The sequence below is a fragment of the Simochromis diagramma genome, unplaced genomic scaffold (genome assembly GCF_900408965.1).
Source record: "Simochromis diagramma unplaced genomic scaffold, fSimDia1.1 OVJJ01000653.1, whole genome shotgun sequence".
Taxonomy (NCBI): Eukaryota; Metazoa; Chordata; class Actinopteri; order Cichliformes; family Cichlidae; genus Simochromis; species Simochromis diagramma.
Window position 1 is genome coordinate 54,927 of NW_024387544.1, and position 18,875 is coordinate 73,801.

Here is an 18,875-nt window from a genome sequence, read left to right on the forward strand (position 1 = left end):
TGTTGCTTCTGCAACTGCGAAAGTTGCCAAGCAGAATGTGCCTTAACTCTGACCTACAATTCGCAGTACATGTTATCTGTCTCTGCAAACATCTTCATTGACCTTTTACACCCTGTCACCTTTCACAATAGATCATCTCTTCATGAGCACTTTAAGTCATTATAACCGCTTATTTTACTAAAATATCAAAGAGAAAACAAACATTTCCAATCAATTAAGTTTTAGCATAAAAGCAATTACTTATGCGTAAGTTTTATCATAGCTAAATTATCAAGCTCCCAGAAAGTCCAAACATGATCATAAAGCCCCTTATTTCAACTTAAACACAAAATCACCCCCTCATGAAACACCTCATATGTCAAATAAGCTAAAGACCAGCTACTAAAACTGAAAATACTGAAAATATTTCACCACCTCTTATAAAATTAAAAGAAAACCTTAGTCACATTATTTCTCTAAAACCCTCAGCAATTCTCCGCTCGGGTGTATTGCCCCAGGCCTCCAAACATGTGTTTAGGAAGAAAATCAGTTTAATCATCATGTTAAATCTTTTAAACTCCTGGCTCCATTCAGAGCTGCCTAGAAACAACACCTGTGTGTTAACACTAACTTCATTTTTAAAACTCACATTTCCCACTTGTAATACCTGTGTTATAACAAAACTTAAGACAAAACAGTTATCAATCATGTTCTTCATACAACATATTTTGATTTCATTTGCTCCTCTTAATGTAATGGTACATGTTACGGATTCAAATATCGAGGAGGGACACAGGAGGAATCCAAAATCACAACAGTGGTCCAGAAGGGTTAGATCAAACGATGTTTTAATGAACACACGCGTGGGAGATGAACACTGTACGCAGACAGCATCGATCTCCGCCCAAAAATACACCAGCAGTTGTCTTTATAGCATCAGGGTATGTTTTCTGATGCCCCCTCTTGTGTCATTACATGCATAAGTTATAAAAACTTTGTGGAAAATTGGTCCAGGTCTGCTTTGCCCTGAAAATAACAAAACTGAGACATTCTCTAAACCATCATGAGTTCAGGCTTCAATTTCAATCAAATTATATCCTGTATTCTCGCACTCGAACTCGTCCTGGCTTCACCTCTGACTGGTCCCTGTCCCTCTTCTCACGGTGTCCGGTGTGGCCTTAAAATCTTCAGCCAACACTGTCAGCTGTTTCTTCTTCTCAGTTGATCTTTTCAGTCTTTCCCTTTAGGTTAACTCCCAGCATGGCAAACCTGAAAATCAGTGTCCAGTGCTTTCCCACAGTCATTTATCCCACTGTTCTTCCCAGCCTGTAATTCACAGTGCATGTTGCATCACGTGCTTCCTTACATGCTACTGCTGGAGTCTTCAGTGTTATAGTTCAGTTGCACTGTCTTTCGCCTGCTGTTAATTCTTCAAGTACACGGTGTTCTGTCTGTCTTCTGTCTTCATCAGGAGATTGACTGTCCTTTAAACTCCTTCTCAGGATAAGGAGACAATGAGAGGTGAAGCTGTCAAATTCTAAGCCAAAGCCTGGCCTGTTTTCATCCCAATTCTGTTAATCTATGCTTTTGCCGCTGTACTCATGTTTTCAAGTTGAGAAGAGTCCACCTGTATTGACACACTAAAACATTCAATTAATATCATTTTCATTGCTGTCTTAATACATTCAGTCTCTAATTCCTCTGTTTTCGTATTCCAACGTCACAAGCTCACAGTTTTCTGCTTCACTCAATTGTCATCTGCTTTTACAACCTAAGCGAACTGTTATTTTATATTTACAGCCTATATATCCTCTGTAACTCGGCTAAGTCTTAATCTAAAACCAATGCACCCTTATTACACACACACACTTAAATATACTAAGCTCTTTGCATTTGCCAGCATTCACATCAAAATCTTCAGCGGGCTTAGCAGAAGTCTTTTGGCACAATTAACAATTTTCCACACATATCACCATTCTTTCATTTCAGTTTTGTAGCATCATTCACGCAATACTTTCATCATCGTCTCACACACACACACCGCCTTTTCTCTCAAAACAATGTGCATCTTTAATCATTCATCCAAATAACAATTTTACACTTCACTTATACATTCACATATTTATATATAACAAAAGACACTGACTGCCAAGATCAATTATTTCCATTTCCATATCACAACTTCACTTCATTTCGACCACTTTAAAAGCCTCTAAGGCCCAGGTTTGCCCACCCTGCTGGTCAATCACCCCACTTTGGGAACGCCCTCTCCGATAGCGGTCAAATTTCTAGGCCCTAATTAATTTATAACTGCTTCCCGCGGCTCGACAGGAAACTCCACTTCCAGCAACTAAGTATCTCACTTGCGCCTTAAAGTTTTACTTAAATCTTACCTGTCAGTCACGTTGAATGGTCAAGGCCAGGACCCCGCCCTGTCGATTAAACAGTGCAAGAAAAGTGGTGCTTGACCAATAATTATTATTTGACTGTACATTATACTTTAAAGTAACATTTTTTCATTTCACTTGCAGATGTTTCTAATCTATGTGTACACCTGGTTTGAGATGTGTGAGCTGTACATTGTTACCAGCTATTTATCTTTTATAAATGCTGTGTTTGTTTGGGAAGAAGCTTCATAAATATCATAAGGTTTACATACTATCCTAATCTGGAGGAGGGTTGCTAGCAATGTTCCCTCTAAACTGCGCATGTGCACAATTGCTCACTGCTGGCACGGTCTTTGCGCAGAAAAAAATCTGTGTTGCACACAAAAAAAAATAATTCTAACCTAAATTGAAATTAAAGTATATACGTTAACAATTCTGTTTTGCAGTGTTAGTCAGTAAGTGACTGGCTGCTCCAGTATGGGATTAGAACAATGCCACCTTATCGTATAGTCCAGCCAATCACACAATTCACATTCATATTTAGGCAGCTAATCAACATCGTTGTCAGGCTATGACAGCGTCCTCATGTGCTGACACCGGTGTTTTAGCTAGCAAAGTGGCATGGCTGATGAGCAGTGAAGCGATGTTAATGACAGCATGTACAACCATTGGAGAAGTGAGCAGGACAGATGGAACAATTGATGGGAAGAATGTGGACTTTTTAAAAAATTTTAAATTTCTGCTTTCATAACACCAAATTTTATATTTTCTATAATCCTAGACTGACTTATTGTGGACTCTTAGAGGCTCACTGTGAAGTTGTGGCCTCAGTTTTGAAGTCCAACCCCCCCTCCCAGCTGACAGAGTTAGATATGAGTGGAAACGAGCTGCTGGATTCAGCAGTAATGTTTCTGTGTGCTGGACTTGAGAGTTCAAATTGTCGACTGGAGACTCTGAGGTGAGTTCACTGATTGCAGCTGTCATTGTTTTTCTGTGTTTCAGTTGTTTGATGTTTGAACCTTTATTTAGTTCATAAATGTTCAGGGTGTGTCTGAAGGCAAATGTGAAGAAGTTTCAGTGCTTTCAGACAGGGAGACGTTTGACAGGACCGTTTTTCAGCCTCCACAGGTTCAAGTTGTGTTCCATCAGTCAGTGAAGATGAAGTCAGCACTGATGAGGCAAGATCTGATGATAGCAGATAAAAACAATAATAATATGTTTCGCCTGGCTTCTTAATCTTCCTTTGTGTTTGTTTATATTACATGCTTTATCAGTATTGTTTTTACATTTTTGTCTGGTGTCACATTATTGCAGACATACGATCACCATTCACTATTGTTGATCAAATTTGCCATGGATAGTTTCCAGACTCAGGAATCAGAATCAGAATCAGAATACTTTATTGATCCCCACTGTTGGGAAGGTTACTTTTAAAATGTCTTCCACTACAGATTAGAGAATACATGGCCTAAAATGTATTTTGTAACATATTCCGTTACGTTACTCAATGAGAGTAACGTATTCTGAATACTTTAAATTACTTAATATATTATCATGCTTTTTACAACTACATGAATGTACTATTGCTGTGTGATTTATTACTATTACTGAAGGTTACTCATCATACCAATACCAACTAGATTTTTAAATCTTAATATAAATGAGTAGCAGTAGGTGGACATTAGGTAAGGCTGCACTTTTCGCAGCGATCTCGTATAGAAAACTATTCGGGGCGTTTAAAAAACGGGTCCGCAGCTCCGAACCGTAGCAAAGGGACCTCTGGCTATTACGTACGTTCTGTGTCGGGTTCTTAGCTGAAAACTAGCTTTACTTTGTTGTCTAGGTCATTGAAAGGCTGCGCCAATGGGACTTATTGTTTCGGAGGAAAAACATGAACACAGTGTACAGTCGAGTCTTAATAGCTTACTTGCAACTGGGCTTGTCAGGCAGTCTTTTTGGCTGCAGTGGTTATTATTATATTTACATACTTCATACATGCTATGCCTTTAACACTCTGCCTTCATATTAAATCATTTTTTGAATAATACTTTTTACAAATATTTCTTCACATCATAATGCAAGTAGAGGTGACATGGCTGTGAGATTGAAACCCAGGCATTAGAGCGTCTTAATGCGTATTTTGTTTGGGTGTCCACCAGCGTGGAATTAGCAAAAATAGAGAGAGCATAGCTTAACATATGGAACAGGAAAAGACCGCCATGTAATCCATTCATTTCAACAGAGTAATTGTATTCTGAATGCTACCTTGTTAAACAGTAACTGTAACAGAATACAGTTACTCATATTTCGTATTTTAAATACGTAACCGCGGTAGATGTATTTCGTTACTCCCCAACACTGTTGATCCCTAGGGTAAATTATTTTGGTTACGGTGCTCCAGTATAAACAGTAAAAAAGACAGACAATACGATAAGTAAGAAATAGACACAATATAAACAATATATACATGCATATATATACACATATAAGTCACTTATTGATAAATAGCTTAAAAAGTAGAAGAGCATGTGCAAAAAGGTTGTAGCTATTGCAGTATACAGTGTGTTAAGTGGATGAGTTGTACAAAATTGGCCACAGGCAGGAATGATTTCCTGTGTCGTTATGTGGTGCTTTTTGGTACTTTCAGTCTCTGACTGAACATGCTCCTGTGACTGACAAGCACGTCATGGAGTGGGTTGGAGGTATTATCCAACATTGTCTTTATTTCGGAAAACATCCGCCTCTCCAACACCACCTTAAGGGAGTCCAGCTCCATCCCCACAAAATTACTGGCCTTACGGATCAGTTTATCGAGTCTGTTGGCATCATCAACTCTCAGCCTGCTCCCTGGTGTAGAGGATTGTACTGGCCACAACAGACTCTTAGAAAATCCTTAGCATAGTCCGGCAGATGTTCAAGGACCTCAGACCCCTGAAACAATAGAGGCGACTCTGGCCCTTCCTGTAAAGCGCTGTGGTGTTTTTAGCCCAGTTTAATCCAAATTCCTGTCAATGTATACTCCGAGGTATTTATAGTTGTCCACAATGTCAACATTGACCCCCTGGATTGAAACCGGGGTCAAGTGTTTTCTGGTCTTCCTGAAGCCCACGATCAATTCTTTTGTCTTTGCCACGTTGAGCTGAAGAGGATTCTTCTCACACCATGTGACAAAGAACTCGACCACAGCCCAGTACTCAAGAGTCATCAGAAAACTTCTGAAGATGGAGGTCTCGGTGCAGTGGCTGAAGTCTGTGGTGTAGAGGGTGAAGAGGAAGGGGGAGAGGACAGTCCCTTGTGGTGCCTCTGTGTTGCTGATTACCTTGTAAGACACACACTGTGGAAGACGCACGCACACTTCCTGTCAGTTAATCAACAATCCAGGACACCAGAGAAGCATCAACCTGCATCGCTGTCAACTTATTTCCCAGGAGGGTTGGCCTGATAGCATTGAAAACACTGGAAAAGTAAAAAAGTCATGATGCTCACAGTGGTATCCGGCTGGTCCAGATGGACTTCCACGGGTGCGTTATAATTGTGAATGTCCTGGTGCATCCATGATTCAGTGAAACACATCAGGCTACACTCCCAGTATTCCCTCTGACTCTGTACCAGCGCTGAGAGCTTATCAATTTTATTTATTAACGATCGCACATTTCCCATTACGATAGACGGCAGACGTGGTTTGTACCTCCTCCTCGCTTCGAGCCACTGCTGTCTCATCGTCTCCCTCTTTCTTCTTTTCTGTCTTCCTGTTTTCCTTCAAATTTCAACTGGCACTTCTGTGGGTCTGGCCGGCCAACCAGCCGGCATCAGGGCGATCAGCTGATTCTGAAGTAAACAGTCCTTGAAGTATGTAGGAGTTGTGTCGCGGTCCCGTTCCTCGATAAAAGCACCTGAACATACATAAAATCTATATCAGCTCAAAGTCTGAAATACTTTTTCTTTCTGAAAAATCATAGCTTATTAAATGCTGTTTTTCTTACCTGTTTACTGTGACTTCTGTGTCTGAAGTTCAGTGTTGGGGAGTAACGGAATACAGGTACCGCCGTTACGTATTTAAAATACAAAATATAAGTAACTGCATTCCGTTACAGTTACTGTTTAAAAAGGTGGTATTTAGAATACAGTTACTTTGTTGAAATAAATGGATTATATGGCGGTATTTTTCTGTTTCATATTGTCGCGGGTCAGGACTGTTTGGCTTTGACAGCTACGTTCTGTTGTTCCAGGCGGCAGTGTTACTGTTGCCATGGTTACAGGCTGTGTGTTTCCTGGGTGAGAGAGCGCCTTTTTGCTGTTGTGCAAAGCTAATAGGCAGAATGCTACAGGCATAGCTCTAAAGAATGTAGCATCATGGGCAGTGTTGTCCGTGCTGCAGGGAGAAAGGACTTCCATACCAGTTATGTGTCTGTGAGCGCGAGGAAGGAGAGAAAGGAGAGTGGAAAAGTACCAGCTGTCATCGAGCAGAAACGGGAGATGGAAGCATGTAAATATAATAATAACCACTGCAGCCAAGAAGAGTGCCTGACGAGCCCAGTTGTAAGTAAGCTATTAAGACTCAACTGTGCACTGTGTTCGTGTTTTCCTCCAAAACAACAATAAGTTCAATTGGAGCAGCCTTTCAACCGCTTTCTCTGTCTGTCCCGTGGGTCTCTCGCAAGCAAATTTATGTGGGTCAACCTTGCTTGCGAGAGACCCACGGGTTCCGTGTCGGCTACGAGCCCGACACGGAACCTGATGTATTAGCCAGAGGTCCTTATACTATAGATCAGACCTTCAGTAACAGTAATAAATCACACAGCAATAGTACATCCATGTAGTTGTAAAAAGCATGACAATATATTTAGTAATCCAAAGTTTTCAGAATACTTTAGTGATGGGTTTGTCTAGCACAACCCCTCGCTGGAACGAGACAATTCTACTACAACAGCAAAAGCAAGACGGAAGTCACCAAAGTTCTTTATGTTAATCGTGCATGAGGGAGAGAACTGGATGAGCGCCGTTCCTTTACTTGACCCCAGTTGCTCTCATCTGCTCCCTCGCAACACTGTTCTTTATTGACATTACATGAATATGCACGGGTTCATTAACATAGGATATCTTACATAGGTATGCACATGAACAAAGAGTACCGTGTGTGTGTGTGTGTTTGGGGGGGGGGGGGGGGGGGGGTCAAGACGTGACCCTGTGAACGACTTCCCACAACCTGCAGTCCAGCAGTTCATCTAAATAAAAGGCACTTATACTGAAACAGATATACTTGTGTTTGCTATACCATAAAACAATAAAAGAAGGTACGACCTCTCTCACGACCCCAGGATGTGAGTGTGTATGCCAGAACACTCTGGAAGGCACACAGAGTCTTTACAGACTGCTAAGGATCAGACCCCTATCAATATGCAATTGATTATAAAACTCTAAGCATAAATGAGTAAATATTTCTAAGCATAAATGAGAATCAACAATATAAACCTGACAGTTACTTTCATTGAGTAACGTAACGGAATACGTTACAAAATACATTTTGGGCTATGTATTCTCTAATCTGTAGTGGAATACATTTTACATTTTTGGGGTTTACTACCAGTGGGTTTAAATCTGGGAGTCTCCGCCATTTGACCTTACTGAAGAAGCTTCTCGGATGAGAGGTGAAACGTCTTCAAGCAACTTAAAGAAGTCCAGACGCTTTTTCTTTCCAAGCTCATTAGACTACGATGACCTGGATGACTGAGAACCTTCACAAACAATACATTTTAAAAGTAACCTTCCCAACACTGATGAAGTTCATGCTTAAAAAAACTTGCTTGGATAAGTATGTTGAGCCAAAGATGGACAAAACTCTAAATGCATACTTTTTCATGTCAGGAATTGCACTGCATGTTTTAAAAACTTTGTCTGTGTTGGGGAGTTTTTCCATATCACTCCATTTGTGCTCTTTAGTGAATGTAGCCTTCTGATTTGAACGTATTTACCCTCAAATCTTTATCCGCTCTTTCAGCTTGTTCAATTTCTAGATCTGGCTTACTTATTGCAGTGAATGCAACTGTGTTCAGCAGGGATGGGTTAATGTTGAGCGGTGTGACAAAGAAAGAGAGTAGGTTACTCCTTTCTGAAATCACTGAATCTTTCTCCAAATGCAGCTTGCATTGCAATGAAGGCACGGTGGAAAGGATCATCATTTATTTGACTGTTGGCTTCATTGAAATCTCTTAGGGAGGGGAAGTGAGAGACTGTGCCTTTTTGTGCATCTCTTGCGAACACTGCCAAAACATCCTCCAGCATTTGCATGGCCCTGCTTCCCTTTCCTTGGAGATTTTTATTCTGCGTCTTCAAGTGACTTGTCATATCCACCATGAAGTAAAACTTACCTAGCCAATCGAGGTCTTCCAGTTCAGGATAGTTGAGGCCTTTGCTTTCCAACAAGGATTTCACAAGTTCCAGACAGGGAGCGAAGCAAATCAGCGCCACTCCCCTTGACAGACACCAGACGTTTTTGTACAGCAGGAGATCTGAATATTCATTCTTGACTTCTCCTAACAATGAACAAAATTGTCGGTGGCTTAACCCCCCCCCCCCCCCCCCCAACCCCCTTCAAACGCCTTCGGAGCTTATGTCTTCTTTGTTGTGAGATCTGATGATTTATGTGGTATGTGCTGCAGTGTGTGTTTTCTGTTCTCAAACTGATCTCCCTGTTGGAGCTCAGTCTGGGGGGAGTTCTTTTTTTCTTCTCGTTTTTCCCCATGTTGTGCATTTTCCATTGTTGTACCTCTCTGACCTGTCTTCCCCATGCAGTGTTTGTGTAATCTATGTATGGTCGAAAGGGTAAGATGGCGCTGGCAAGGCTTGCAGCCTTAACCCAATTTCCCTCGGGATGATTAAAGTATTATCTATCAATCGATCAATCGATCAATCAATCAATAATAATAATCTATGAATTAAAATGAATTAAGAAATGCCCTTTATTTATGGTTGTGGTTTTATGATTGTGGCCAAAGGGAGCAGCTACAAGGAGGCTGAAGAGCCACATGTGGCTCTGGAGCCGCAGGTTGCCGACCCTTAGTTATTTTTTTGCTTAATTTTGTTAACTATGAATTGTAGTATCTACTGACATTACTTTTCTTCACTTGTAACAATGAAGGTTTTTGGTATTAAACCTAAATTCACTTTTTATTTTTTTATTTTCCAGACTGAGTGGCTGTAACCTCTCAGAGAGAAGCTGTGTAGCTCTGTCCACAGTTCTCAGCTCCCAGTCTAGTTTGAGAGACCTGGACCTAAGTAACAACACCCTACAAGATTCAAAAATGAAGCATCTGTTTGCTGCACTGCAGAGTCCACTTTTTACACTGGAAACTCTGAGGTCAGATCAAAGCATATTTATTTTCATCAAATTATATAAATGAAAAATGAAAACTTTTAGCTTATGAATGTCAGCTTAATCAATTTGTTTTACTTACTTACTAGTTTTCATTATTTATAAATCATAACAAAATACCATATTTCTGATATGTTAAAAATAAGGAAATAGCTATTCCAGCCAGTCCTGAAACAACACTAAATATTGCCAGACCTAGTAACTGATCACTTCACCATGAACTACATGAATCCACTTTAAATTCAGCTTTGTCTCTGTGTGTTTTTTTTCTTTATTTCTAGACTAAGTGGCTGTTTTCTGTCACAGTCAAGCTGTGAAGCTCTGTCCTCTGTTCTCAGCTCCCAGTCCTCTAGTCTGAGAGGGCTGGACCTGAGTAACAACACCCTACATGATTCAGGAGTGAAGCCTCTATCTGCTGCACTGCAGAGTCCATGCAGTACACTGGAAACTGTGACGTCAGCTCAAAGGATATTTATTTTTCATCAAATTAAATATTTAAACAATGTAAACTTTTAGCTATTAAATGTCAGCTTCATCAGTTTGTTATTGCAGCTTACTAGTTTTCATTCTTTATAAATCACAACAAATTGCCATATTTCAGATGTATTAAAAATAAGGAAATAGCATTCCAGCCAGTCGCGAAACAACATTAAATATAGCTCAACATAGAAACTCTGTATCACTGCACCATCAATATATTTTAAATTCAGCTTTTGCATGTGTGTGTTCTTTATTTCTAGACTTGGTGTTTGTTTCCTGTCAGAGATGAGCTGTGAAGCTCTGTCTTTTGCGCTAAGTTCTAAGTTCTCTGTTTTGAGAGTGCTGGACCTGAGTAACAACAACCTACAAGATTCAGGAGTGAAGCTTTTGTCTGCTGGACTACAAAGTCCACACTGTACACTAAAAACTCTGAGGTCAGAACAAAATGATTGTTTTCATCAAATGACATAATTAACCAATAAAAGATTTATCTAATAAAGTCCATTTTTTTTCCATTACTGTTAATTTTGCCATTATTTCCAAATCACAGAACAGTGCCACATTTCTGATCTGTTTGAAATAATGAAATGCAAATTCCAGGTAGACCTGAAACAACATCAAATATTACCTGACCTACTTAGTCATTTAAATTCAGTTGTGTGTGTGTGTGTTTCTGTTTGTGTGCGGTGTTCTTTATTTTTAGAACAAGTGACTGTTATCTCACAGGAAGAAGCTGTGAAGCTCTGTCCACAGCTGTCTGCTCCCAGTCCTCTACGCTGACAGAGCTGGACCTGAGTAACAATGATTTGGATGATTCAGGGTTGAAGCTCATGTCTGCTGCATTGGAGAGTCCACATTGTACTCTGGAAACTCTGAGGTCAGGATTCAGTCTTTTCCACTCAGCATTATTTAGAATCCATACTACATTAATGAATAAATGGCAAAGGGTTATAGAATTGTCTGGTGCCTTTTTATTTATAATTAGTTTGATTATTTGACTCTGAATTACACTCATATTACATTAATGTGCACATTACTTCCAGGCTGGATTAATTAAATTCATTGTTGTTCTGAAAACTCTCTGAAAATCTTCAGTTCATCCAACATGCTGCAGCAAGAACTCTAAGAGAGACTTGAAAGAGGGACTGTATTTTCTCCATATTAGCTTATCATCATTGGCTTCCTCTGGAATCGAGAGCCAAAAAAGTGAAGTGTTTTCAGATGGGTTGTTTTGTGTGTCTACAGTCTGTCAGGCTGTCTGGTCACAGAGGAAGGCTGTATCAATTTGGCTTCAGCTCTGAGCTCCAACCCCTCCCATCTAAGAGAGCTGGACCTGAGTTACAATCATCCAGGAGACTCAGGAATTGAGCTGCTGTCGGCTGGACTGAGGGATCCTGGCTGGAGACTGGAGACTCTCAGGTATGGAGAGAATGTCTGATAGAGGAGGAAGAGCTGGAAACATTTCCTGTGTCCTTCCCTCACTTCCTTTTTTTGTTTTAGGAACAGAAACACTTGTCTAGCTGGAAAGTAGATGGATATTTATATAGGGATTCTCCAATGAGTCCATTTGCAGTAAAATTAATGATAACTGATAAGTCATGTGAAAATCTAATTAACAGTAGACCTACAGTGAGGTCCATAGATATTTGGACAGAGATAACTTTTTCTATTTTTGATTCTCCACATTTTAAATGGAAAAAAATCTGATGCAGACTTTCAGCTTTAATTCACTGGGTTTAACAAAAACATTTTAATGCTCTGCTAGGCCTTTACTGCAGCAGCTTTAAGTTGCTGTTTGTTTGTGGGCCTTTCTGTCCAAACTTTTGAAATAATCAGTTGGGTTAAGATTAAAATTTTCTACCCCTAATATTGCAGCAATTTCTTGCATGGCCTTTTGCATATGCCTTGTTTCACCTGTATGAAGAGCTTCTTTGGCCACATTTATCACAGCAAAACCTTTCAACTGAAAGTACCACACCTCAAATAAATTCCAGGCCTTGTTGTCTGTTTAATCGATGATGGCAAAATGAAGGAATTGCCCATTTGCCCATTAAATGGCTGTTGAGTCAGCCATATAGTTTAATTCATAATATATTTTTTTGTGTTTACACTCACTCTTTGAAATAGATGCGAGTAAAACATAGCAAAAAAATAAATAAAAACAAAGATTCTCAGAGCCTCTTTGATTGAATTTTTAGTGTTTTACTCAACTGTGTTACATCTGTGGTGTTCCCGGTCAAAAGTGGTCACCATAGGAAATGAATTATTTATTTATTTATTAACCTTTATTTAACCAGGAAGATCCCATTGAGATTAAAAACCTCTTTTTCAAGGGAGACCTGGCCAAGATAGGCAGCAGCAGGTGTCTCACAGAAATTACTTAAACACAGGCAGCAACAACACACGTGCAACAATAAGTGAAAGAATACAAATAAAATAAAATAAAACTCAATAAAATTCAAATAAAAATTAAAAGTCAGTTAAAATGACAATCAATCTAATTGAAACAGTTGCATGTTATGGACTTGGCCTCAAGGATTCGTAGTTTATATTTAAAAGCACTTAATGAAATGAATTCAGTCATTTTCCATTCCTTCTGCAGTTTGTTCCAAGCCAAGGGTGCTAAATGGACAAAAGCTCTTTTACCAAGTTCAGTTCGGGCAAATGGAACAGAAAGCAACAAGTAACCGGACAACGAGAATACCGACTAGCACGTTTCATTACAAGCAGGGAACATATATAAGAAGGCAACAACCCAAGTATCGCCTTATATATAAAACTGTATAAATGAGAGTTCCTCCGACTTACCAAAGCAGGCCATCCTACCTGAGAGTATAACTCACAGTGGTAAGTCTGAAATTTACGGTTAGTGATGAACCTCAGAGAAGCATGATACACAGAATCAACCATTCGAAGACATTGAGCAGAAGCATTCATATATAGTATATCAGGGGAAGTCAAGGGGAGGCGGCGTGTGTTTAATTGTGAACAACAACTGGTGCAACAGTGCGAACGTTGTTCCTCTCACACGCTCCTGCACACCAAATCTGGAACTACTGTCCATCATGTGTCGTCCTTTTTATCTACCTCGGGAATTTACATCGGTCATTATAAGTGCCGTTCATATTCCACCACAAGCGGACACGGTCACCGCCTTATGCGAGCTGCATGAGGCACTCACACAGCACCAGACACAACACCGGGACGCTGCGCTTATTGTGATGGGGGACTTTAATAGCGCCAACCTCAAACGCGCAGCGCCGAACTTTTATCAACACATCTCCTGCCCCACCAGAGGTGAAAGGACACTGGACCACTGCTACACTATGGTCAAGGACGGCTACAAGGCACAATCCCGCCCTCCTTTTGGCAAATCTGATCACGCCGCCATCTTCCTCATCCCAAAATACAAACAAAGGCTGAAACAGGAAGTTTCGCTGGACGCGCGCTGGACGGATCAATCGGTGGCCGCGTTACAGGACGCACTCGATGACGCAGACTGGGACATGTTCAGAAACAGCTCCGATGATGATGTCAACGTGTTTACGGAAGCGGTTGTGGGATTCATCGGGAAACTAGCGGATGATACCGTGGAGACAAAGACTATCACAACGTTTCCCAACCAGAAGCTGTGGGTGGATAAAACCATCCGCGACGCTCTGAGATCCCGCACCGCTGCCTACAACACGGGACTCATGACGGGGGACATGGACCCGTACAAAGCCGCGTCATATAACGTGCGGAGGGCGGTGAAAGAGGCGAAGCAGCGCTATGGGAGGAAACTAGAGTCACAACTCCAACAGAGTGACTCTAGGAGCCTGTGGCGGGGACTAAGGACAATAACGGACTATAAAGCACCAACAACCGGTATGACGAACGCGGCCGTGACTCTGGCAGACGAGCTGAACACTTTCTATGCTCGCTTCGAGGCTGCAGCTAAGGACTCCAACAATGCTAGTGTTAGCGGCGCTAACGGCTGCAGACAGGAAGATACTGCCAGCACCGGAAACGTGCTCGTCATCTCCGAGCATGAAGTAAGGAGAGCCTTCAAGAGAGTGAACACCAGGAAAGCAGCAGGACCAGACGGCATCCCAGGTCGTATCCTCAGAGACTGCGCATACCAGCTAGCTCCTGTGTTCACTGAGATATTCAACATCTCTTTATCTCAGTCGGTGATCCCCACATGCTTCAAAGAGTCCATCATTGTTCCTGTCCCGAAGAAACCCCACCCTGCTTCTCTCAATGACTATCGCCCTGTAGCCCTCACCTCAGTAGTGATGAAGTGCTTTGAACGCCTGGTCAGAGACTTCATCATTTCTTCACTACCAGACACACTGGACCCACTACAGTTTGCTTACCATCCAAATCGTTCCACAGACGATGCCATCTCTCATCTCCTCCACACATCACTCACTCACTTGGACACTAGAAGGGGGAATTATGTTAAAATGCTCTTCATAGACTACAGCTCTGCATTTAACACCATAATTCCCTCCACACTCACCACCAAGCTGGAGCATCTGGGACTCAGCTCATCTATGTGTCAGTGGATCTCCAACTTCCTAACTGGCAGACCACAGGCAGTAAGGATGGGCGGACATGTCTCAGCTTCCACCACTCTCAGCACTGGAGCCCCCCAGGGGTGTGTTCTGAGCCCCCTGCTGTACTCTTATACACATATGACTGTGTGGCCACTACCAGCTCCACCACCACCATCAAGTTTGCTGACGACACCGTCGTGGTGGGCCTGATCTCTGATAACAACGAGACGGCCTACCTGAAGGAGATTAGGAATCTGGAGAACTGGCGCCAGAGGAACAACCTCCTTCTAAACGTCAGTAAGACAAAGGAGCTGATAGTGGACTTCAGCACTAAGCAGGAGAGGAACTACCAGACCCCTGTCATCAACGAGTGCCCAGTGGAGAGAGTGGACAGCTTCAAATACCTCGGAGTTCACATCACGCAGGACCTGTCATGGTCCTGTCACATCAACACCGTGGTGAAAAAGGCCCGTCAGCGTCTCTACCACCTCAGACGCTTGAGAGACTTCCAACTGCCCTCCAAGGTGCTCAGGAACTTTTACTCGTGCACCATAGAGAGCATCCTGACGGGAAACATCTTAACCTTGTTTGGGAACAGCACCATGCAGGACAGACGAGCTCTACAGAGGGTTGTGCGGTCAGCTGAGCGCACCATCCGCTCCGAGCTCCCTGACCTGCACTCAATCTACAGCAGGCGGTGCTGGACCAAGGCCAGGAAGATCGTGAAGGACCTCAGCCATCCCAACAACAGACTGTTCTCTCTGTTGAGGTCAGGAAAGCGATTCCGCTCCCTGAAGACCAACACAGAGAGACTGAGGAGGAGCTTCTTCCCGCAGGCGATACGGTCTCTCAATCACACCACCACACAGTACTGACCCACACATATGGTTCTTACACACACTGGACATTCTGGACATTGTTTTCACTTCACTAGTTAAATCACGCTGCTGTTATTGTGTATATGCTGCTGTTATTGTGTATATATTTATTTATATTTCTTCATACATTCTTATATAGTTCTATATTGTGTATTTTGTTGTACAGTTATTTCATTTTTAACCTTAATTTATATTTTATTCCTTCCTAGTTAAATTTACCCTTTTTAATTTTTCATATTTATTTCCTATCTTATTCATAGCCTTTTCCTTTTTTGTTTTCTTTAGGTCACGAGCAGTTGTCCAAGCATTTCACTACATATCGTACTGCGTATGACTGTGTACGTGACAAATAAAATTTGAATTTGATTTGAAATCACCATAATCCAGCACAGGCAAGAATGTTGCAGCAACAAGCCGCTTCTTTGTATTAAAAGAGAAACACAACTTATTTTGTAAATAAAATCTCAGTTTTAACTTCAAGTTTTTCACAAGATTCTCTACATGTGGTTTGAAGGTAAGCGAGTCATCAATTAAGATTCCCAGATATTTATAGGTGTGAACCAACTCTATTTTATTACCTTCAAGAGTGGTTACTGATGGGATTGTTTGGGCTCGTCTCCTTGATTTAGAAAACAACATGAGCTTTGTTTTGTCTGCGTTGAGAACAAGTTTAAGCTGAAGTAATGAGTGGTGGACAGCAAAAAAGGCTTTCTGCAAGGAGTCGATGGCTTGGACAAGAGTTGAACCACAGTTGTAAATAACTGTATCATCAGCATAGAAGTGCAAGTTTGCATCTGACACATGTAGACTAAGATCGTTTACGTAAATGATAAATAGAAGGGGACCTAATACAGAACCCTGTGCCACTCCGTTGTGCACTGTAACAAAGTCAGAACATAGACCGTCAGATTTAATGCACTGAGTCCGGTTATTGAGGTAGTTTGAGAACCATGCCACTGCTCTCTCAGAGAGTCCTGACTGGAAGAGTCTAAGTTTTAAAATACAATGATCAACAGTGTCAAATGCTTTTGAAAAATCTATAAAAAGGGATGCACAAGAACTTTAGCCAGCACAGATAGATTAGATATTGGTCTGTGATTAATTAACACTGCTGGGTCCCCCCCTTTTAATAGTGGAATAACAAAAGCTGATTTCCATACTGAGGGAATTTTATTCGTATCAAGTGTGAGGTTGAAAAGTGTTGTGAGAGGCTCTGCCACAAAATCAGCTACCAGTTTCAAGAAATAAGGATCTAGTAAGTCTGGCCCTGGAGATTTTCTAGGATCTAACAGTTTAAGAGCTTTACAGACCTCCTGCACAGAGAAAGGAACAAAGTTAAATGGCTGACCAGTGTACACCGGAAGGTTTGTGCGAGAATTTACAGAGACTGGGTTCAGAGAGTCAAACAAAGAGCCAGAAGATATAAAGTGCTTGTTAAAGCAAGTCATAATCTCCTTCCTATCATAAACAGGAACAGAATCCTTAAAAAACATAGGTGGGTAGAGCGTGGGAGCTTTTACTCACTGAAAGAGACTTAATGATTTTCCAGAACTTCTGTGGATTATTTAGGTTCTCAGTGGTGACAGACAGATAATATTCTATTTTAGCTTTCTTAATAGAGGAAGTACATTTCTTTCTTAGTTGTCTGAAAAGAAGCCAATCACTGGGGTAGACTGTTTTCCTCACTTTGGCCCAAGCCAGGTTGCGCTCATGAATGATATCTGCCAGCTCTGGGGAGAACCAAGGGTTTTCACGACCTTTTATTCTATATGTTCTTAATGGAGCATGTTTATTCACAATTTGCATAAACCCATCCCTAAAGAATGCCCACGCTAATTCTACATCAGGGATCAATCCTATTTTCTTGCAGTCATAGTTTGACAAATCATGATAAAATGCTTGTTCATTAAAATGTTTAAGAGTTCTTTTAAAAATAATACGATGTTGTGACTTGGCCACTTTAGTATTTCTAATAGCAGCAACAACACAGTGGTCACTTAAGTTGTTACAAAAGACACCCAAAGATGAAAATTTATGAGGAATATTTGTCAAAATCAAGTCAATCAAGGTAGACTTTTCGGGGCTTTTGAGATTCGGCCGAGTGGGTAAATTGACCAGCTGGGTAAGATTGATAGAATCACAAAAAGATTTAAAATCATCTGAAACAGTTTAGAGCCAATCCCAGTTAAAGTCACCAGCTAGAACAAGCTCACCATAATTTAGTCTGGACAGCAAAAGGTTTAAAGAATGCAGAGCTTCTGTGGAGGCAGAAGGGGGTCGATAGCAACAGGCAACTGTTATGCAAAGACCCTTTGCAACATTCACATTCAGAGGCAAAAATTCCAATTGTTTGCAAATTGATTCTGATATAACTATTGTAGCATCAAATTTTGACTTAACATAAGCAGCAACACCACCACCTTTCTTAAGCCTATCGGTGCGATAGATATTGTAGCCAGCCATGCTAACATGTTCATCAGATATATATTTAGACTACCAAGTTTCAGAAATGAGGACAATATCTGCATCTGTTGATTGAACCCAGATCTTGATCATATCCATCTTGGGTAACAAACTGCGCACATTAAGATGAACTATCTTCAGCCCAGGTGAGGATTTAAATTCAGATGGTGTCTGACTACATTGCAGCTCAGGGCCTGGGTTAGGTTGTACATTACCAGATAAGAGCAGTAGTAAGACGATCAGAAGTCTCTGCTTTGTACTTATTGATTTTGACTTGTGAAATGTTGAAACAAAGCAGGATTTTTCATAACTAATTTTGTAATTGTACAAAGCAAAAAGGTTTTGAAGGTGAGGTACATCTTTCTGTAGTTCAAATGACAAATTAATGTCCTGTTCCAAAGACATTGGAAATTGTACAGGATGTATAGCAGCAGTGACGCATGTAGATCTGGGAACCATGTCTCACAGAATGGGGACACTGTTAAATGTTGTCATCTTAGAAAAATTGAGTGTCCAAAAGTCCCCCACGGCCAATAAGCAAAGTAAAGTTATTAAAAAAAGCAATTATCCAAAACACAATGATTGTTCATGCTGAATTAAATAGCCTGCAAAAACCTAGGATGGCAAGTAAAGCTCCAGCCAGAAGTTGGGGTCCTGGTGGCTTGCTAGCAGAGGGCTTCTGCTAGCACATTCACCAATGTGGTGTAAAAGGCTTCAATCAACAGCACAGCGCCCGATGTATTACAGATGAGCTTTTCGAGCAGCACAGGCCTTG

The 18,875-nt window shown here is 41.1% G+C and overlaps 1 protein-coding gene across 3 annotated transcripts in view; it reads left to right on the forward strand.

The window, feature by feature from the left end:
* Positions 1–18,875, forward strand: part of LOC120727419 (NACHT, LRR and PYD domains-containing protein 12-like) — a 48,798-nt gene that overhangs the window by 21,960 nt on the left and 7,963 nt on the right. For all 3 annotated transcript variants that reach the window (XM_040021652.1, XM_040021650.1, XM_040021651.1), the window contains 6 exons: positions 3,148–3,324; positions 9,553–9,723; positions 10,020–10,193; positions 10,479–10,652; positions 10,922–11,095; positions 11,464–11,637. In XM_040021652.1, the coding sequence (XP_039877586.1) occupies positions 3,148–3,324; positions 9,553–9,723; positions 10,020–10,193; positions 10,479–10,652; positions 10,922–11,095; positions 11,464–11,637 (1,044 nt within the window). The remainder of the gene's footprint in view (positions 1–3,147; positions 3,325–9,552; positions 9,724–10,019; positions 10,194–10,478; positions 10,653–10,921; positions 11,096–11,463; positions 11,638–18,875) is intronic.